Source organism: Petaurus breviceps, unplaced genomic scaffold (genome assembly GCF_028583685.1).
Source record: "Petaurus breviceps papuanus isolate PSGF00001 unplaced genomic scaffold, PetGlider_PUasm1.0 227, whole genome shotgun sequence".
Taxonomy (NCBI): domain Eukaryota; kingdom Metazoa; phylum Chordata; class Mammalia; order Diprotodontia; family Petauridae; genus Petaurus; species Petaurus breviceps.
Window position 1 is genome coordinate 619948 of NW_027185896.1, and position 22698 is coordinate 642645.

Consider the following 22698-nt stretch of genomic DNA (forward strand, 5'->3'; position numbering starts at 1 on the left):
CCAGTAAGTAGGTGACGAGAGAAGAGGAGACAGTGAGCATCAATTCTCTTTGGAGGTTTGGTGTTGAAAGGATATAGTATCTATTGGAAAAATGTATCAGATGAGTGTACCCTTGGGACTTAATGGAGAAATGATGGTGATAGATGTGGGGTTAATGAGCTTGGGAGGGGGAGGGATGCAGAATATTTTACTCTAATCTTTAGTTCAAGATGCACAGAATTCTTAGTACATAAAAGTAAGCAAAAGTAAGAAATTTTCCTAACCAAAGTGCTATGGAAATTGTGATTTTCTTCTCTGAGTAATCCTTTGTTTTCTAGGTATAAACATGTCATTGAAATGCATTAAAATGGCAGCAATAGCAGCATTACAGGATGTAGTCAATGTTGCATCCAGTACTGGTTAGGTTAATATTATACATGTTGATTTTCATCAGAGAATTAAGTGGAAAAGCTTTCTATTTTAGAGGACAATGGGAACCTTATTATGACCCCATTACCTCAACAGACTCCGATTTCTTCCTTAGGAGGATTTTAAAAATTAATTTCATTATATTTTAATACCTTAAACCTGAAGTTCTTAACCTGAGAGTCTGTGAAATTTTTAAAAAATATACTTTAATAACTTATTTGCATTAAAATACCAGCACTGGTATTTTAAAATGATTTTTAAAAAAATTATCAAGCATTTTTCCCCCTTTTCAACTCTAGCCTACATTCTGGGGGTGGGGAACCCCTTGTAATAAATAACACAGGAATAGTCAAGCAAGCAAATTCCCATAAGGGCCATGTACAAAAATGTCTCATTCTACCTATTTAGTCAGGAGGCAGCTAACATTCTTCCCCACAAAGCCTCTGGAATCACAGTTGATTATTTACATTGATCAGAATTCTACAGCCTTTCAAAATTGTTTGTTTTTCACAATGTTGAAGTTTTTGCAGTTCATTTCGATAACTATAATTGGTTTCCTTTATAACATCATGTATTTTATGCATTTAAAAACGTTATTCTGGGGACAACTAGGTGGAGCAGTGAATAGAGCACCAGCCCTGGAGTCAGGAGGACCTGAGTTCAAATTCAGCCTCAGACATTTAATGCACTAGCAATGTGACCTTGGGCAAGTCACTTAACCCCTATTGCCTTGCCTTCCCCCCTCCCCAAAAAACAAAAACAGAAAAAAAAATCATTAGTCTGTTGAATGCATGGGATTCACCAAAGTGGTCTGTGACTTAAAACAAATGTTGAGAATACCTGCCTTCAAACTAATTTATCACTATGAGAAAACTTTGAGAGAGACCTTTTACTTTAAGACACAGTTAATTTTCAAATATTGATGAAAGTAGGTGTTTGGGAAACTCAGGGTAAGAAATAAATTAACTTTTCTAGTTTGTATTCTTGGAGTTTACATATGACATTTGGAATAATATATGGAAAACCTTGGATGGATAAGTTCCCTCTGCTGTTAGAATCTGTCTAAAAACCTTTTCCTAGCAGATTGTCTTGTTCCTCAGGACTTTTGTCTAAGTGGTACTGGTACATCTGGATCCTGTATGCATTCCTCTGAGGCAGAGCCTTTGGGGATTCAAAGTTGGTGCATTTGTATCTTATAATTGGAATGATTTGTTACTTTGAGGTCAGCCTGTGAAGTAGTTCTAAAGTCCTTGCTGAATGAAGTATGATTTCATGCCTTAGCTTTTAAAAGTCTCATGGTCACTCATCAGACCAAGTAAAACAGATAGACCTGTCTCTGTGTTGCCAGTCTTTTGGTACATGGCTTGTTTTTGTGACTTTTTTGGTGGCTGTCTCTTGGGGCATCCCATTTAAACAAATAAACTTCTCTTTTAGGTCTACATACTTAACTACCCATGCCCACTCCTGCCAGGGTAGATTGATTTCCTGCCTAATGGCAGCTATTCCAGTTCTTTGGCAGATTTCAGGATCAGGCATAATAGAAGCTAAAATAATTTTATGGTTGGCTAGTCTTTATGCTTCAGCACATGCATCAGAGTGCCCTAGGGGTGCAGGAAGAATTCCGGAGTTCACTCATACACAATGAATATCATTGACCAAATGGATAAATAAGTTACTGTGAATTTTTACCTTCCTTCTATATACATCAGGTATAGTTCTTATTCAGAATAGGTTCCGAACCATATAGATTTGTGATCTGTGTAGTATAGAGACACCCTCACCCACCCACCCACACACCCCACCATTTCCACAGCAAGATTCTTTTGATCAGCTGACCATTTAACATAGTTACTTCTGGAGTGTGCACTCACTAGATGAAAAATAAATATTTTTCCTGGTCAGTGTTATTTTATGGCCGACAACATGAATAATCCCACTTAAAATGAGAAGGCACATGAAGTCCTAAGTATGGAGGAAATTAGAAAAGACAATTTAAAACTCAGGATGCAAGGAAAACTTGAAGGACCTGCCCGAGTTACAACATTGATTGATCTTGTGTGTGTAGGAGATGGTGAAATTCTTTCTGTCATCCTTCAGTCTTGAAGTCTCTGAATACCCAGTTGTTTCCTATAGAGAAAAAAAAAAGCAACTAGTGGTCAGGGAGTGATTATGGAGATCCTATTGTGGCTGAGGGAGAATGCTTTTAGTTCCTTATTATGGCACAGCTGCATCCTCCTGGGGAGAGGTCCTGTGAAATCTGCATTGGTTCCAGCCTTAAATCGCCATTGTTAGGACCTTCAAGCCAACACATGACCTGCTCAATTTAGACAATTGGCCCAAGTTGAAGGTTTTGCCTGTAGGAATTTAGACGTGTATTTATTTTGACAGTTGATTCTTATGTTGTCCGGAAATGAAGTAAGTAAACCAAACTCATTCCTTTCATTGGAGCTAAGAGCATGGAGTTACGCTGCTTTTCTCCTGGTATTTTGAAACGTTTCTTCTCTTCAGGCAAGTGTCCTGAAATGCCTGAGCGTATCTTAATGCTTGTTACTCCTCCAGGATAATCGAATCTTTCCTTGCATGCTTGGATATGGCTTCCAAAGTAAGGAGTGCTTTAAGAAAACCAATCTCTTTGTAGCTTGGCTCCAGAGGAAAAAAACAACAACAAAAAATCTTTCACTGAGTCATCATTACCTTACTCTGTCTAGCAGTTGGTAACTGCTATCAAATGTTAACTTGGTATGTACTTGTTCTTACGGCCCACCAACTTTATTTTGCAATTTTGGATTACATCATAAATGAATAATTTCCCTAGTTATCAGGGAAAGTTCCGGCTGTGCCCTCTGAAGTGCCTGACTGTCCTGTAAGAGGAACTTTTTCAAGGATTGGGAGGACTTGTTGGATAAAATAAGCATTGCTAGCCAAGCAACTCAGCAACTGTATTTTGTTTTTTTCCTAGTGTGCAAGTATTCCTGCCACAAGAAATGTGAAACAAAGGTAAGTACTGCCTTTCTCCGTTTCAGTGGCATATTGTGGGTAAGTTAGATTTTGTTTAACGAAATGTATAGAACTAAACTTATTTTCAAAGAATGCTTCTTTGGAAAGTAACTAGTGTCAGGATATAATAGACATGTCCATATATGTATGTATGCGTGCGCATGTCTTTTTTTAACTTATATTTTACGTAAGCATTTGTTTTCTCTCCCTCTCACCTTCCCCACTCCAAAAAATTTTTTGGGGGAAAAATAACAAAACCCTTGTAACAAAATATCCATACTCCAGGAAAACCTAGTTTCATTCCCTGTCCAAAAATGTGTCTCCTTCTGCATCTTGAGCCTGTCACCTCTCTCAGGAGGTGGGTAGCGTGTTTCATTATAAATCTTCTGGAATCATGATCATTGATCAACATTCTTAATTCTTTTAATGGAGTTTGTCTTTATAATGCTGTTGTTTATTGTATGATTTGTTCTCCTGATTCCCACATATTATATAGCTTAAGTTGTTTATGTCAGTGGATATCATCTCTTTTATTTACTTACAATAAACTATAGAGCTATACAATTTCTGTAGGACATGAACATTTTAAATTCTGACTTGGGACAAAGTCTGTTTACTAGTGGTGGTGGTGATGTTATCAGTAGAAATATAATTAATTATATTTATATATCACCCTAAGGTTTACAGGGTACTCTATAGAATGTCCTGAACTGATTAGCCCTGTACTACTAAAATTGTCTCTTATGATTGGAATGCTTCTTGGCTTTCCATAACAATCCTTTCTTCTAGTGTTGGCCTCTGCTGTCAGTTTACAACTCATTCTTAGTACTTGGAAAAGGCTAGTGATTTCTCATATGCATTTGAAACACATTTTCTGTTAAGGTAAAGGATGAGAAAACTTAAATCACTGTCTTTTATTGGGGGGGGGAAGTAGATGACTTTCATTAAATGAAGAAGGAAGTTCTGGCATTTGTATCACTTGCTGAATTAGGTCATTATGAGAAAATAATTTTTCTTGATTCATTCATTTAATAAACATTTATTAAGTACCTGTGATGTGGCAGCACTGTACTAGGCACTGGGGATCCAAAGATAAAACACTAAGTAGTATTTGTCCTAACATAGCTTATTTTCTATCATGATGATAGACAACAACACATACAGAGTAAGTGCCAAGTAACTACTGGTGAGAGGAGGGTGGTGCCCTCTGGGAGCATCAGTATTGACCTTTTGTCAGAGGTGACACAAAGCTGAGCCCTGAGGTCGGGGCTTCTTCAAGACAGAGGTGAGGATGAAGTGTATTCCAATCATGAGGGACTCCTGCTGTAAAAGCATAGAGACCTGGGGTGGAATGGTACCAATAGGAAATAGCAAATCGTGTAATTGGATTGGAAGGTAAAGTTCATTAAGGAGAGTGAGGAGCAGTAAGTTTAGATTCATATAGTGAAAGGATAGTCAGCCAGAAGAATTTATATTTTTTTCTATTGTCAATAGGAAGCCAATTGCAGTGTTTTGGGTAACAGAGTGACATAGACCCATGCTTTACAAATATCGATTGTTGGCCCTGTGGAGAATGGATTGGATCTGGGAGAAATTGGAGTCATTGAGACCAGTTAGTTGACTGTTCCAGTAATAAAATGAAGAGGTAAAGAGGAACTATGATGGTGACCATGTGAATAGGAGAGATGGATGCAAAAAATTATTGTAGAAGACTTGGCAGCTGATTAGCTGTGAGGGATAAGGAAAAGCAAGGAGATGAGTGTACTTGACTTTTAAGTGGTAAACTGGAGTAACTAGAAGGATGGTGGGGACCTCCACAGAAATAAGGAAGTCAGGAAGAGAACTCTGTATATGTCTTGTGTGTGAGTGAAGATAATTAGTTTTGTTTTGGACAGGTTGAGTTTGAGTTGCCTACAAGGCATCAGTCAGAGATACCCAACAGATGTAGGGGTTAGATTTCAGGAGACAAACAAAGCCTGGGAGTGATTTGCATTGAGATGATAGTTAAACACACTAATGAGATTATTAAGAGATAGTGAAGAAAAGAGGGCCCAGGACCATAGTCTTGAGGATTGAGTGACAAGACAGGAAGGAGGAGAACCAGGAGAGAAAAATTTCACAAAAATCAGGGAGGGGAGGAATTGATCTCAGAGGAGGGGGTGGTCACCAATATCAAATGCTACTGAGGGATCAGGAAGGATCAGGACTGCTGTTATTTGGCAATTAAGAGGTCATTGGTAATCTTGAAGAAAGCAGTTTCAGTTGAATTATGAGGTTGTAAGCCAGTTTGCCAGGAGTGGAGATGTGAGTGTGATGAGTATAGATACCTTTTCTGAGTTTTAATGTGAAAGGAAGGTTAGTGGTCCTGGGAAGAGAGAAGTTTGAGGAGATAGAGGATCAGATGAAAGTGTTTTTTAAAAATAGTATTGGGGAACATATGGGCATGTTTGTAAGCAGTAAGGAAAGAGCTGGTAGATAGGGAGAGATTAAAACTGGGTAGAAAGAGAAAATGATAAATGGAGCAAGGAGTTTGACAGACCTTCTTGGATACTGAGAGGTAAATGATAAAAGAATTGGTGGGAGGCTGATAGATATCATTCTTATTAAAGCTAAAAACTGTCACATTTGAGGAACCCTTTTTATTAACTTGGCACTTTTTTGGGTTATGTAGTTGTTTCACAGATAACACACAGGAGGCACTGGAGGTTTGGGACTCCAAACTCTTAACAGGTTCACTCTTGATCTGGTGAGACAGGCAGACACCTTCAGAAGGGTTAATAATCACTTTTATTCTAGTCTAATCTTCTCAGAAACATTGCTGATAATGGAAGTACCAATTCATACCAAATTCCCTAATCACCCTTCTGGCAGTGACTGGTAAAAAGATGGGCAACTATCCCTATGTCTTGATGGGGTCAATTGAGACGGGCACAGCTTGTGCACTCTCCTAATTTCCCTCAAGTCTCAATGGGGGCTGGTTGAGGCAGGTGCATGCATTCCTCTATGCATTACCTGTGATTTCCCCCATGGATTCCATGGTGGTTTCCCCACTTGGTTCCCCTATGGATTCCCCATTCATTGACCAGTGCCCACTTACTTTGTAGGGCAAAAGATAAAGAAGGCACATTAAGCCACATTAAGCTCATATGTTAACTTCATTATTATCGTCCTTCTGTGCAAGCATAGCATATATCAATTATGTCACTCCTGTATCTCAATGGCGCAGTCTCAGTAGGACTGCCTATCACTATGATTCTAGGAATTACCATCTAGGATCATTGGGGCTATTCTGGGAGTTTTCATCCAACACCTGGAAACTAGACATCAACCATGGCCATGGATCCTGAGAAACTGAACTCTAAAAAGGATAACAAAATCCTCCTTACTTACAGTAGTGTTATAGTAAAATTGGTTTTTGTGACTAAAAAGGCCACCGTGGAACCCAATATATGGAATTAAGACACTGGAAAGCCATTTAGTGATAGTAAATGCCAAAGCCATGAGACTTTGCCAGTTTTCCTCTGGCCTACCACAAATGCCTAGGGGTTCTTGGATTGCAAAATTAAGTTATGCAAATCTTGAAAGAAATTGTTTAATCTTGAATTTCAAGTTAACTAAGGAGATCATGGACACCTAGGGCATCCTAATGGACCCAACATTCTCAGGGATGGGTCTTCAGCATGGTTTTTAAAAATAATTTCTTTGTTTGGTTGGTTTTGGGTCACAACTTTTTTTTAATAAATAAGGACTTGAGGGGCACTGAGGCTAATTAAAAGGGGTTCAGGTAATTAGCAGTAAAAATAACTGACAGCACAGTGAGTAAGAGCACGGCCCCAGTGTTGGAATGACCTGGGGATCGAATCAGGGCTCAGACACTTAGCACCACACCCAGAAATAACTGGCCATGTAACCTTGAGCAAGTTACTTAACCCCAATTGCTTATAATAAAAAAATAACTGACAAGTTATATCATGCTTAAAGTTTCAAAGCATATTAATTTTTTTTGGACTAGACTTCTGATTTCAGTGGTATTAGGAATTTCCAGTGAAGAAACTCCCTGAACCAGTATAGCTTATGGATGGCTTTGTAACAGTTTTTATTCGGAAAAGGGAAAAAAATCCAAAACCTTTTACCTATATTAAATCACTGAGGAGAAAAAAAATATACCTCTGTTCATTTTATTTAATGAGCATCTTCCTTTATCTAGATAGAATTATTCTGAGAATAATAAGGTAACTGGCTTAATATAGAATGCAGTAAAGTGGATGTTGAATCTTTCAGTCATATATTTCTGTCATATACTCCTGAGACAAACAGTCAAAACATCTTCTCTTCCTGCACTGGAATTCATCTTTTTGTAGTGCTTAAGGGGAACATGTAGGGATTTATGTTTTACTTTTAGTTGATAATAATATTAATATTATTAGCAAAAAATAATGAAGATAAAGAGGCAGCAAGCATGGTATAGTAGAGCTTAGGATGTAATCCAGGAAAAATGGGTTTACTTCTTATCTCTGCTACATGCTGGCTCTGTGACTCTGGCCAAGTCACTTAGCCTCTAAGTGCCTCAGGCAACTTGCTCAGAATTTAAGGTGTAGAGAAACTGATTATCTACTTTGGTAGAAGAAGTTCCTCACCAGGAGTCCCTTTCCATTGATGGAATCATATGAGGTTTTAAAAAAAAGATAATAGTTGACTTTTTTTTTTAATAGAGCAGAGTTTAGTATAGTGGAAAGAATACTAGCTCTGGTGTCAAAGGGCTTGAGTTCCAATCCTGATTCTAATGCTTACTATCTATGATCTTAGGTAGGTCATATTTCCTACCTCAGCCTTAGCTTTTGGGGATTGCACCAGATAGGTGACTTTTGAGGTCCTTCTCAGCTCTAAATTATTATGAACTATAAAGTGCATTACATTAATTGTCAAATTTGAACCTCTAGTAGGCCCTGTGAGAAAAGGTACAATGTATGTATTGGGTGGCTGGGTGGGGGAGTAAGGGGATAGTTTTATAGTCTTCACTCACCTGAATGGATAAATGAGGAAGCAGAGACCCCTGTGGTCAACCTGCTAGCAAGTATTGGAACCTGGGTTTAATCAAGGTCTACTGAATGCAGTCCAGTCCTTCTTTTCCTGTTAGCCTGTAATCTTCAGAAAAATGAGTCCCTCAGTTGGGGCTTGCTACATAGACAAATCTAAGTGGTTGTTATCCTTGGTTGTTGAAGTGAGGCCTGTGTGAGAGGTGGATTTTAGTCTGGCTGAAAGGCAGATAGAAATAAATAATTTATACACTAGGAGAGGGAAGAAGCACACATTAAGGCAGAAAAACTTCGGCTTTATTTCTTTGTGCTGAGATGATTCCTCCAGCCTGAATTGCTTTTAAGACCACGAGCTGTAGTTCTGTTCTTTTCCTTTGGAGATCTCTCTGCTTTTTCTGGATCTGGGCTAACAAATTTTATGGGACTAAGACAAGATTACTGCAACTCAGAACACAGGGTCAAGAACACAGAAGTTATAAACAAACCCTGACTGATTCATCATTTATTCATTTGTCCATTCGCTTATTCTTTCCACATATCTTTGTTGATCTCCTTATGTACAAGGAAGGTACCTTTCTAGATTAATTACTGGTTAGTATATTCCAGTGTCCTTGAGAGGTAAGTCAGCATTTTAATCTCCAGTTTCTAGTCAGTCATAGGAAATTAAATAACATCCTGCATTGGGCAGGAAATTGCTAGAAGAATCAGGATGAAAACTAGCTTCATAACACCTGACTCTGGTCATGTTCTGTACTCCTTAAGCATGATGACTCAATTTCTTTTGCCCTTGGAAATCACTCAAGTTCATTCATCAGCAGAGAGGAAAAAGGAAAAACGGAACGAAGAATAATAAAAATATTCACAAACATCCCATATCAAGGCAGATTATGATGAATAGACAAAAGGGAAGTCTGGTTCTATTGGTTGCTCTGAAACGCCAGATGTGAGAGGAACAGCCTGTAATTCTAGTCTCCTTTAGAACACTTTGGTTTCCTGCCATGTTTTTGGGAAATAATCGCGTAGATAATTGTGTAAACAGTTGACTGTCTGATATGGATTTTCTGCCACTTTCACCCTTAACTGGGGGTTAATCACATTGTAAAAGGCATTTAGTCAAATGGTTTGGGATTATGAAAATTAAGAAAAAATATGTGAGATATTAGACATTAAAATCACTTCATTTAGAGTAAGTAGAATAAGACATTTATTATGACCTTAATCCAGGGGATAACTACCTAGGACCCTTTTATATATGACTGCCCCAATTCCTTCTTAATATGCAGGAATGATTGTGGCAGTCTTTCTCCTTCCCCTACTCCTGCCTCTTAAAAATTTGTAGGCTCTTGCTTTTTGGAGAAGACATAAACAGCCTAAACCTTATGTTTGAGGTCCTTTACCATTTGGTTCCAACTGACTTTTCTACCTTTATTTCACTCTGTTTCCCTTCATATACTTCTTTTGAGTTCAAATCCAGTTTCAGACATTTGCTAGATGTGTGACCCTGGGCAAATCATTTAATCCCATTTGCCTCAGTTTCCTCATCTGGAGGATGATCAACCTGCTAGCAAGTATTGGAACCTGGATTTAATCAAGGTCTACTGAATCCAGTCCAGTCCTTCTTTTCCTGTTAGCCTGTAATCTTCAGAAAAATGAATCCCTCAGTTGGGGATCTAGACAAGGAAATGGCAAACCACTCCAGTATCTCTGCAAAGAAAACTACAAATGGGGTCATGGAGAGTCAGCCATGACTAAAATGACACAACAACAACATACTTCTTCCAGCCAAAGAGAACCATTAATTTTTCCCAGAAGCTGCCCCTCCTCTTTTGAATGTGCTGCATTCTCATCTCTAATTTTCAAATGAAGAGTTTGTAGATACTAGGAGTAAACGCTTTGTACCCACCTGGCCCATCACTCTTCTAAACATGATATTCCAAGCCTTGCCTTTTGAGTACACCACTTGTGGGTAGCATAATAACAAAAGAAAGGATCTATGAAGGATTATAGGATTAGAACAAATGTAATTTTAGGGCAGTTAGGTGGTCCAGAGGATAGAACCTGGTCCTGGGAGTCAGGAAGGTATGCATTCAAGTACAGCCTCAGATACTGTCTTACCATTTGACCCTGGGCAAGCCACTTAACCTTCCTCACACTTAGTTTCCTCATCTGTAAAATAGGGATAATAATAACACTTACCTCCTAAGGTTCTTGTAACAATCAAAGCCCTTAGTTTAGTGCCTGGTACATAGTAAATGCTTTACAAATATTTGTTATCATTGTTAAAACAACAACAGTAGTTATTATCATTGTTAGCCTAGCTTCCTTTAGCAGTGTCAGTCTTTCTTACTATGAGTATAAGAAATATATTTCAGATAAGCATACATTTGTGTTTATCATTTGAGTCTGTTTTAAAAGCTTATGGGGAGAATGAGGCACTGGGGGGAAGAAGTAGGTGTGGCTGGGACACTTAAGAAGCTTCTCCCAAGTTCTTTTAAATTAAATCCAGTACTTGTGATTCCCTGAAGCAGTTGTAAAACAAATAAATATTTATTTATTTGCCTTTGGGATTAGTTACATGCCCAGGTTGTTTTTTTTTTTTTTAATATAAAATTCAAATCTTTATCTTGAGAACTATTTTAATTGTAGGTTAATTTATTCCTTTTGATACAAAGTTTTTGTCTTTCCAGGAGAAATCTCCTTTCCCTCTGTAATTACTGGAAGGTGTACTAGAATGCATCTGGAAAGGGTAGGGTTGAATCCTACCTAAGTCTTGACTCATTTTATTCTATTCCCACTGAGGTGGGGCGGGATTGGGTTCCTTCCTTTGTTCTTTAATGGAACTAATATCAGACAAAATTTACAAATATAGTCAAAATAGCTAAGAGCCCCCAGTTAGGAAAATTGCTAATAGTGAAATAGAAGTTTGACACTTTACCCTAACTTAAGTTTTTTTGTAGCTTACCACAAGTCTCTCTATATTTGAGACAAATTAAGGATACCAGAAACATTTCAGTAAAAAAAAAAAATCAAGATTATAATATAGTGTCTGTTACTGGACAGTTATCAGGTGGGGGGGGGTAGAATTTGGGAAAGAACAGATTTTTTTCTTTTAATTCCTTGAAGAAGTAAAAATGAGAAGCTAAACTGGAGTCCTCAGCCTCCGGAAACTCAGTAGCACACCTGGATCTTTCGCTTCTCTTTCATAGCTCTTTGTTTCTCTTTCTTCTTTCGGTTTCTCCTCTTTCTGTCTGTTGGTTATCACACTTGTGCTGCTGAGGCTTTACAGATCATTGAATAGTTGGATGGGCTAAGCATCCTGCCTCTGTGATCCTTCTTATTATGTCTTCTTAAAAGATTGAATGTGTCCTTTTTCTCTTCTGAATTTCTGGGTGCGACTCTTTTGTCTTCTAGAAGCTCAAAGATTGCCATAGTCAACATCACTCTCAGTGCTGAGAGAAACATTTTGCCCTCTGAATGGCAGATCCAAGAGCTGCAGTCAATTCTTAGTCCCCCATGACACCCCAGTGATGTTTGCAACTGTTCATTTACTTACTTATCTAATGGGAAGCAAAGGAAACATTGCTTTGATTTTCATCATTCACTGCCATTTTCAAACAGTGAATTAAAAATAAGAGAGAAGAAGATAGTTAAAGGAGTCTCCCATTATTTTGTAGGGAAAAGTTGGTTGGTTTTTTTAATGCCAGCTGGCCTTTTCCGTTGCTCTGTGACCTTGGGCAAATTCCTGATCTCAGCTGGGCCACGGTTTCCTCATGTGCATTGGGGAAACTCCTTTCCTGTCGTCTGGAGATGGTTTTGTTTCCTTTGGTTTCTGCTGACCAGTAATCAGATTCAGCATTTTATTGTTACTCATTATTAATTATTACATAAGGCTCCCTATGGTCCACCTCTAGCCTTCTTGTCTAGGCTTATTTCGCATTACTGTGCAAATTAGAGTCCTAAATATTGTCCAGATTCTGACAGTCTTCTACCTCCCAGTATTCACATGGGCCGTCTTTGTCCAAGATGAACTTCATCCTCATCTCTGTTCTTGAAATGATTAAAGTAGGGTTAGGTACTTCTTCCTTCTTTCAAGAAAACTTGCTTGATTTCTCTATCTGTTAAATTGTCTCTCCCTCTTCTGGTTCCTAGAGCACATTGCCTGGACTACCTTTGCCCCATTGACATTTTTCCCTCTATCACATTTATTTCTGTAAATGTATGTTTGTAATAGTAAGTATATGCCTTCTCCCTGCTATTAAATTGTAAGTTCCTCCAGGAGAGAGACTATCATTGTTTATCTTTGTGGCCCTTTCACCCTGCATAGGCCTCTGCATATTTAAAACATTGCATAAGCATTTATTGATTTGAATCGAATCTGGAAAATGAGGCCTGCATGCCCCCTCTTTTCCACCAATCTATCATCTATCACCATCTATCATCCAGGGGCTGTATAATTTCTAAGGTTCTTACGAGTTTTAGTTGTTTGATTCTTATGCTGTCCATTTCTCCCTCTCTCTCCCAAATCAAGATCTAGTCACTATGTGCCCTCATTTCTTTATTTTCCTTATGATTTTTCCACATTTAGTATTTGCTAGTCTGGGTAGCAAAAGCCATTTAACAGATTTCACCCAATGACATTTACACAGCTGCAGCCATTTCCTGACTTGGTTACTCCTACCGGCAGATACAGATGGTCAGATGCTGCTCAGCTGAAGAGAAGCAAAGATGTCACTTTGACACTTGTTCCCTATACTAGGGAGCCCTTTGCCAGCACTTTAAGAATATCTCTTCACAGCTGACTCCAAATTTCTACTCTGCTGCCCCTTTATAGAAGAAACACAAGTTGTGCTACAGAAATGACCATGGTATTTAATGCACAGAATATAGGACACAGTACTGAATCAGGTTGTGAGTGGTGCAATCCCTTGTGGAGCATTCCAAAGTCACATTAGATTTTTGGCTGAATTGAATTGAATGAAGCTGATGTTTGTCAAATGGCTCTCCCATGGAAGTCATTGTGTTAGGGATGAAGTCCTGTTGGGCAAACACCAGTGGCTTACTCATTTGATGTTCTGGTGACTCCTTTTAGTAGCTCTAAGCTCAGAATGTCTCCACAGTGTGAGGCAGCCAAAAGAAAAAAGCTAATGCAAACTTAGATTGCGATAAAAATGAAAAGCAGCATGACCAGAACAAAGAAGATGACTGTATTCTTCTGTGGTCATACCACCTGGAGAATATCATGTTTAGTCATGGGTGATCCATTTCAGGAAGAGTATTGACAGACTTGACAGACTGTAGATTGTAGTGTATCCTAAGGAAGGCAGCTAGGCTGGTGGGAAGACTATGCCATCATCCAATAACAACACAAATAATCTTCATGGTACTATGTAAAACTTATGTTTTATAAAGTGCTTTCCTCTCAGCAGTCTTGTGAAGTTTAAGTGCAGGTGTTACATTGAGTATCATTGGAGTACCCAGGAGTGGTTAACTGGGAGAAAGAAATTTCACTTCTGTAGCTTTGAGAACCCACTGCACCTTCCTCCAGGTGGAGGCCTGTTGATGTCCCACACAATTTTCAAAGTTGACTTTAAAGGCACCTCCTCCATGAAATCTTCTCTAATTCCCCAGCTGGAAATAATTTCCCCCTTATCTGATTTCATTTGATCTTATAGCATTCTGCATTCCTCTTCAAAAGTTAAGGGATTCCAGCACTTAGGGTTGGAGGGGGCCTGAGTCCTAGTAATAGGCTCACAGCTCTAGGGAAACTGGGATGTCATTAAGTACAACCTCCCTCATTTTTGCAGAGGGGGAAATTGAGGCTAAGAAATGTGAAGTGATTTGTTTAAATGTCACATTGAAACAAATTGTGACCCAAGATGTAATGTTCTTATGACTACAGCCACCTTCAGTAGTATATGTATTAAAGGACATTTAGTCTCCAACTCTCCTATATTCTCACATTTATATAGTGCTTACTATGTGCCAAACACCGTGCTAAGTGCTTTCTAATTTTTTTCTTGTTTGATCCTTACAACATCCCTGGGCGGAAGGTGCTCTTATTATCCGTTTTTTTTTTTGTTTTTTACAGATAAAGAAACTAAGACCAAGAGGTTAAGTGACTTTCCCAGGGTCACACAACTAGTATCTGAATCTGACTTTGTACTTCCTGACTTCAGACCCAGTACTCTCTCCACTGTACTACCTAGCTGCCTTTGATGAAGGGGCCTCTGATAATTTTGCCCTATACTAGAAGGGGGACAGATTAGGGACATAACATGGAAGATTGATTTTAAAACACCAATACCACCAATGAAGTGTTTCAATTCTCCTTAGAGAAGCAATGGAACATGGCTATGGAATGCTGGTCATGCTGTCAGAAATGTAGCTGTGTTTATTTATATTGCTCAGCCCCTTTTCTTATAAGGGACAATACTTTGGGGGGGGGAGGGATTATTTGGGAGTGTAGTGCTGTGATAGATTTTCAGCTCTAAATCTAGGTTCTCTCCAATTTTAGGCTCTTACCCACTAGAGTATAAGCACCTGGAAAACAGAGGCTATATGTCTTATTTACCTCTATTGCCCTATTACCTTTCCTTTAGTATGTACTGAATAAACCTTTGTTACATTGATTCCAATTTTTTTTTAATGTTTAGAAATAGGGGGTGGCTAGGTGGTGCAGTGAATAGAGCACAGGCCCTGGAGCAGGAGGACCTGAATTCAAATGCGGCCTCAGACACTGAATACTTACTAGCTGTGTGACCTTGGGCAAGTCACTTATTGGTAACTCCAATTGCCCCCTGCAAAAAGCAAAAAAAAAAGTCTAGAAATTTCACTGGATTAGAGTGTGACCTTTAAACTTCCTCTGAGGGCAGTTACCAATTGAGTGGTTCCTCAGGAGCAATGGCAACATAGTAGGAAGGGGTATGTTACCTCCCGAAGGGGCTCCTTTGAATGACAATTCTCATTTCCTCATTTTATTCTTTTTATGTTGTGGTAGTTCTAAACTTCCCTTCATATGTATAAAGTTATTATATAGTAGAGGGAGGGAGGGAGGAAGTGAGGGAGAGAGAGAGAGAGAGAGAGAGAGAGAGAGAGTCTTAGAGCAAAAAGTTTGAAATATCTGGGTTCAAGTTTTGCCTGTGACCCATATTAGCTGAGTAATTGACCAAATCCTTTAACCTCTTCTTGATTCTCTAGGTTAGCAGCTTTCAAACTTTTTGGTCTCAGAAACTCTTTAAACTCCAAAAAGCTTTTGTTTCTGTGGGTTATTTCTATTGTATTTACTTTATTACAAATTAAAACAAAAAAAATTAAAATATTCATTTATTAACTCATTAAAGTAACAATTATAAATCCATTTCATGTTATTATAAATGACAGATTTCTATGAAAAAAACTTCCTTTACTCCTAGATTCATACCCCCACCCCCCAAAAATAACACCTACCCATCAAAAAGGTTTGATGTAAAGGTGAGTCATTATTAATAACATGAAGGCAAATAAATTTCTCCAACTATGAAGAGACAACCAGAAAAATATTACTCTGTAGCATCCAAAGACAAAAATCAGCAGTGATAGTTTGTCCTAATATCTGCTGATTTAATTCACTAACAGCTCAACTCATCCAAAGAAGTCTTAGTTGTATGTTAAGTGATAAAACATTAGGGACAGATTGGTTGAGTGACAAATGTCTAAGATCTGAGGACAGGAACCCCCTCCCCACCCCATCTAATTCTTGAGGTATTAGCTGTGTGAATGCCAATTACTAGTAGGAAGTGAATTTTTTTAAACATCAGACTGTAAAAGTTTTAAGTAAAGATGGGTCCATTGCTTTGCTTTGTTTCAGCCTTGCACAGATAGGACAAAGGGGTGTTAGTGGAAATAAGATACCCCTGAATTGAGAACAGATGTCAGGAAACACTTTTTCATGAAGAGAATAACAAATATGTGAACCGTTCTTCCAGACAAGTTAAACAAAAAACAGTGTGTGGTTCTCCTAGCCCCCAAAAGCAAACCAATACGATTATGGGGAAGTCAAATGCCGAGAAGAATGAGCTAGAATTGGCCCAAGACCTTGTTCTCAAGACACTTTCTATGTTCTGAGTGTTGTTTCTAGTATTTTGGTCTAAAGTGACCAAAACCCAAGGTAATGATTCTTTTTTTTAATCACATCTTTATCTTCCAGCCTCCCAGACCCTTTAAAAAAATATGAAAGAGCCTCCTAGCCAAAGAGAATTTATAAATATTCATGAGCATAGATGTACCCAAAACCAGCTCTTATAGATCTGGAGGGCTCCCCAAGAGAGGAGAATACTGAGAGTAAAATAACAAAGTAGTTTTTGTGGTTGGTGGACTGAAGGGGGGAGTCTGCCAAATGTTTCTCCTCAATTCCAAATGTTACCATTGACCACTGCCAATATGAAATCACAGATTGTTCATGAAGTAAAGTTTAAAAAAAAAACATTGTTTAATGTATATATTTATGTCAAGAATTAATGTAGCTTTCAGGTATATAGCTATATTAAATTCTATTTTCAGTTTTGCATTTATTTAAACATCCATTATTCTAATTAACATTTAAAAACACTCTTTTCTCTTTTGCTAGATAAGGACCCTCTTGTGATTGTTTAATATATTCTTCTAAGATATTTGCATCAAAAAACCTTATTTTTAAAACTGTCTCTGAGAATAGTCTTTGGTTTCAGTAATATGAATCCTATCTAATTGGTCCAATTAATGCCTCATTACCTCAGTCTATAGATGTCTAACTAGAAAGTAGTTCCATATGGCCAATTCCACTGGTATATGTCTAATTGCTTCCCTAGAGACAAAGTAAGCACCAATCTAATGTCTCTATGTATGTCTATAATTCTGTCTTGGTTATATTGGAAGTTACAAAGCTTTAAGCTTGATGAAAAGAAAAACCTCCTAAAATTAGAATTTTCCAAGTAACATGGACCACCTCAGGAGGCAGTGAATTCTGTTACTGGAGGGCTTCAAGCAAAGTCTGGGTGACTTTGTTGTGTATGCTGCAGAGAACATTCTTATTCATCAGTTTCACCAAGTGTTAATTAAATGCTGACTATGTGCCAGGCACTGTGCTTCATGCTAGGGATACCAAGACAGTGACACGTTTGTCTCTGCCATGAGGGAGCTTTCATTTAAATTGCAGGAAACACTTTGTGCATAGAAAATGCAATATAACCTGATTTCTGGGACAAGGGTACTAGCTATTGGTGAAACTAGGTTAAACCAGGTGGTATTTGAACTGACCTCTGATAGAGCTCTAGGGATTCTGAGAGACTGAGGTGGAGATGCAGTGCTCTTTAGGTATGGGGCACAGAGATAGAAGGTGGAATGTTAGATAGGAATAGCAAGCAAGCCAGTTTGAGTGGAAAGAGGAATGGATAAAGGAGAATAATAGACAATTTTTCATGGAAAGTTAGATTGGAACCAGATTGTAGTGGGCTTTAAAAACCAAGCATAGGAGTTTATATTTTATCCTTGAGGCAAAAGGGGGAAGCGTTGGAGTTTGAGGTATAGTGTATAGATCAGAAAAGGAAGAGATTGGACCAATTAGGATGCTATAATAGACCAGGTGTGTGTGTGTGTGTGTGTGTGTGCATGTGCCACCCAAAAACCTCTTAGATAGTCTAGTGAAACCTATACACCCCTTTTCAGAATAATGATTTTAAATGAATAAAATGAAAGGATAGAATTACAAAGACAATCGACATTAAAATATAGTTATCAGAGTATTAAAAATTTGCATTATAGTAATATATTGAATGGTGACTCTAATAACTACAGGAACTGAAGTTGTGATGAGTCTAAATGGCATTTTGAGATATCTGCAACAGCTGTAATGTGCTATGAAATTATCTGTGGTTTCTGTTGGTGACAAAGTCACAGGAGCTGCTAATACTGCTGTGACCCATTGACAGCATTCAGAAATGAAAGGGATGGAAAATTTCAGTTAGAGATTAGTATAAATAAAAATAAACATTTTTCCCCGTCCAAGTTCTCAGATACCCTGATATCCGCTTACAGAGTCTGGGGGTCCTAGGGTGACCCCCTAGTCTCAATGCCTTCTGAGGTTCTCTCTGTCTTTGAGATTCTATACTATCAGAATCACTGTTATCTCCTTTCTGCTTTTAGATCTCTCCTTCTCCATTGACTTCTTGACCTCCACCCAGGACCATGTTTAGGTCCTTGGTAGGTTAGAAAAGTAATCTCTTGACCCTGCTATGTCTTTGGGTTATCACTCCAGTTTCTCTCCGTCAATGCGTCTCTTTAAACAGAGCCATATGGAGTCCATTGTAAGCTCAGCTCATTTTAGGAGATGTCCATATGAGTAATGAGTATGACAGGAAAGAAAGTCCAGAAGTCTGGAATTGGCCACCAATAATTATGCTCTAAGAGTAATTGTAGACATGGGTAAAAAGTAGCCCCTATAAGCCCACTCACCCTTGTGATTGTACTTTCTCATTTCCTCAGAGAAGTAGAGCTCCATGGAATAAACAGTAATTCTGAATCATTTCTAAGATTAGACTATAGCTCTTTGATAATGACAGTAGTTGAAATTTATGTAGTATTTTAATTTTTCAAAAGCTCTTTCCATACATTATTTCGGTTTGGGCTTCACAACAAGTCTAGAGGGAAGGTAGGTGCTGTAGGTGTTATTATACTTATTTTGTAGATGAAAAACCTGAGATTTGGAGTCGTTTTAAGTGATTTACCCAAGTCACCCAACATAAGGAATCGAAAGCATTATAAATGGCCCTTATCTATAGATTGTCAGAATTAAAACTCAGGTCCTAACTCCAGATCCAGTGCTGTGCCAAACAGGGACTGTTTTTGTTTTCATAACCTCGGGGTCTAGCATGATGTCTTCCACATAGTAGTTTCTTAATAAATGTTTGTTGAATTGAATATCTAATATTCCCACTCTGAGTAGTGGGATAGGTGTGATTTGGCATGAAGGCTACCATACTTTCCTAAGCCCATCAAGATCCTCTGGATCCAAAGACCATGTTTTAGCTATTGCCCTTTCTCTACCTATACCTTAAAAATCTCTCTTCCTTTATTTCATGTAAATGGTTTAGAACAGTTATACTTTCTTAGTAGAATTTCTAGGCTCTATCTCTTTTACCTCTTGTGAATTTTCTGTGCTGCACTGTGGTTTTCAAATTTGAGAATCAGCCTGGGTGTTAATCTTTTTGTCCTTTCCTTTTCTTTTCTTTTTTGGTTTGTTTGTTTTCTTAGGAAAATAAAAATTCTTTGAGGAGATGTCACTTCCCTCTTTGGGTTCTTTGATTCATAGAGGTAAGCCAGAGACCTGTCCTTGGCTAGAAATGTGAGAATTGGCTCGTGATAATAATCAGTACCAGATTCTGCTACCTAATGTGTATCAGAGATTGTTTTTGTGGGATTCGTGACCTTTACTAGAGAAATACTATTTTTTGGGCTCCTTAAAGGAAGATGACTCTATACTTCAAGTGTCTACCATATTGTTTTCCAGTTGGTTTTTAAAAATTAAATTTTTATTGACAATATACTCATTACCTTTATTACTTTACTAACTATTCATTCTTTACTGAGTGAAGTTTGCCTTCTACTCCCACAATTTTACTCCAATTACTCTCTTCAAAACCTCTAAGGACCTCCAAACTGCTAATTCCAATGACTTTTTCCCAGTTGTCATTTTTTTCGGTTGTTCAGAATCATTTGGCAGTGTTGATCATCCCTTCTTTGTTTAAAGTCCCTCCTGGGTTTCATGACACTAACTTATCCTCTACCTGTCCTTTCTGTTTTCTCTGTTTCCATTTCCTGTCCCTTAAATTTGAGCACAACATGGGCCTTTAGTCTAAATGTATTTTTACTAAGTATCTTCACTTTTATGGTCTTTTCATCACCCACATATCAAAATGGAAAGTTTTATTTTTCTTCTAGCTTTCCTATTCCTCCTCAATATTAGTTGGCCAGTTTGGGGCACTAAATTCCCAGACATTGATTTTTTTTCTTATGCCCCCTTCTCCATCACACATAATGTTCCCCCTCCCTCAAAAAAAATTATAAGTAGTATATAAAGGACTTGATAGAGAGAAACAGAGCCTGAGATAGGTTGTAGGAAGAACCAGCCAATAAGAGGAAAGAGCCACTGTGCAGGGAGGAAGACTATAAATATGAGATGTCTTCACAATAATCCTATGAGGTAGATACTATGGGTATTATCCCCATTTTACAGACTATGGGGCTGAGGTTTATAGACTCTTAAGTGTGATGTTCATGGTCACATCATTAGCATTTCAGAGGAATTATGCCTATAGATTTCATAATACTCAATGCTCTCTCCATAACATCACTATCTTGTAAGATAGATGCTTAGTTATGACAAATGTTCGCATGTTTTTCTCATTTAAAAATGTTTAGAGATGGTGATGAAAGTGTCAGCTGAGTGGTAAATATCAGTATCCCAATTCTTCTCAATCTTAGCCCTGAGAACATTAATAAAATCAGTACTCCCACTCTTGGCAAGGAAATGTTAATGAATTGTCCTGTTACTCATCAACACTCTTCTGTCTGCCATATCCCAAACACTACTCTTTGGATACCCCTCTCCCCACACCCAGATATGTTCTCTTTTCTTAATGTAATGTAATCTCTTTTTGAGGACTGAATCTGTCTTTCTTGTTTGCATTTATTTTCTCACTGCTTGGCACAGAGCCTGGCATAGAGTAAGCAGTTAATAAGTTATTTTTGTTCATTTATTCATATCTCCTTCTTAGCAATTTTTTTCAGTAGTATGACTAAAATGATGTTTGGGAGAATGTCTTCCTCATCACCTTCTCCACCTTTGTTATAGGTTTTTCTTTTAAGTAAAACTGAAATCTTAACTGGATGTGTTTCTGTTCACTCTTCACCCCCTTAATGCTTTGCATTTTAGGCAAGAATCCATGAAGTTTCTGCTTTAGGTTTTCCTTCAAACAGTGAAATATCTAGTATATCTTGTTTTTACTTCCATCTGAAATAGCTGGCAGACTTTGCCTGAAATTTAAATATTTCAAAATTGTTTTTGAATTGTTTGCCATTTATGTTCAAGGGTCTCGGTTCTTGCCTTTGGCCACAGTGTGTGTGTGTGTGTGTGTGTGTGTGTGCGTGCGTGAGTGTGTGTGTGTGTGCATGCATGTGTGTGTGCATATTAACTTGGATTCCTCTGAGAACCAGTTGATTCCAACTGAGTTGTGATCTCTTACAGAAATAAGATATTGTTGTAATATACTTGGTAAGGGAACAAGCATTTATTAAGTTCCTATCATGTGTCAGGCAATGTGCTAAGTACTTTTCAAATATCATCACATTTTGATCCTCACAACAACCTTGGGAGGTAGAGGAAACTGAGGCAGAGGTTAAGTGACTTGCCCAGAGTCACCTAGCTATTGTGTGAGATGGCATTTGAATTCATGTATTCTTGACTCCAAGTCCAGCACTGTATCCATTGTGCCATCAAGCTGCCTCTGATCTAGAGAAGTTTTGTTCTTAGGTGTGTGTGTGTGTGTGTGTGTGTGTGTGTGTGTGTTTAGTTAGTAGAACCTGTGACTTCACTGATGTGGGGTGCGCCTCCATGAAGAATATCTCCCTTAGGGTTGGCAACTTCTCTGCTCATCCCAACGCTGGTTCTCTGTCTGCTATCAGTACAGATCACAGTTCCTCTATTACTCTATCCTGTGGGATTCTTGCATGGATTTCTTTGGAATTCTACACGGAGGTTCTATCCAGTGTGTTAGAGACCTTTTTTAATTATCTAGGGCCTACCAATGCAACAGTTAGGTCATAGACTGTTTCATTCTTTGGCTTTGTATTCCTAGCACCTAGCCCAGTTCCAGGAATATAGTAGATACTTAATAAATGTTTGTGGATTGACTGATCTATTTTCTTTCATTTTCATTGCTTGGCTAGACAACTTCCTTTTCCAGTCATACTCAAATAGATATTTGATCTCATAGATATGGTAATTTTCTTCAACAATGAAGAGTGAATCAGGGGTTTTGTTTTTCTTTGTCATTGGGGCAGGAGTTGAAGTGACAGAGAGAAAATATGTTTTTATTAATTGTTAAAAATTGACAAAAAATAAGCCAACAATGAAGATTACAACCCATCCATACTTGTAAAATCTTGCCCATGTTCATCACTGGAGTTCCAACCATTAAGGAATCCTTCCTCCTCTTTTCCTTGTACTGTGAAGGCAGCAGTGGAA

The 22698-nt window shown here is 38.1% G+C and overlaps 1 protein-coding gene across 12 annotated transcripts in view; it reads left to right on the forward strand.

The window, feature by feature from the left end:
- The window catches only part of TNS3 (tensin 3), a 427559-nt gene that overhangs the window by 124556 nt on the left and 280305 nt on the right, over positions 1 to 22698 (forward strand). For 9 of the 12 annotated variants that reach the window (XM_069095442.1, XM_069095438.1, XM_069095436.1 and 6 more), the window contains one exon: positions 3368 to 3405. Coding sequence is in view for 4 of the 12 variants with exons in the window: in XM_069095438.1 (XP_068951539.1) it covers positions 3368 to 3405 (38 nt within the window). In the remaining 8 variants the exon portion in view is untranslated. Of the gene's footprint in view, positions 1 to 2665; positions 2824 to 2858; positions 3148 to 3367; positions 3406 to 22698 lie in introns of those variants that run through there. The other 3 variants (XM_069095439.1, XM_069095448.1, XM_069095446.1) reach the window with 3 other exon arrangements.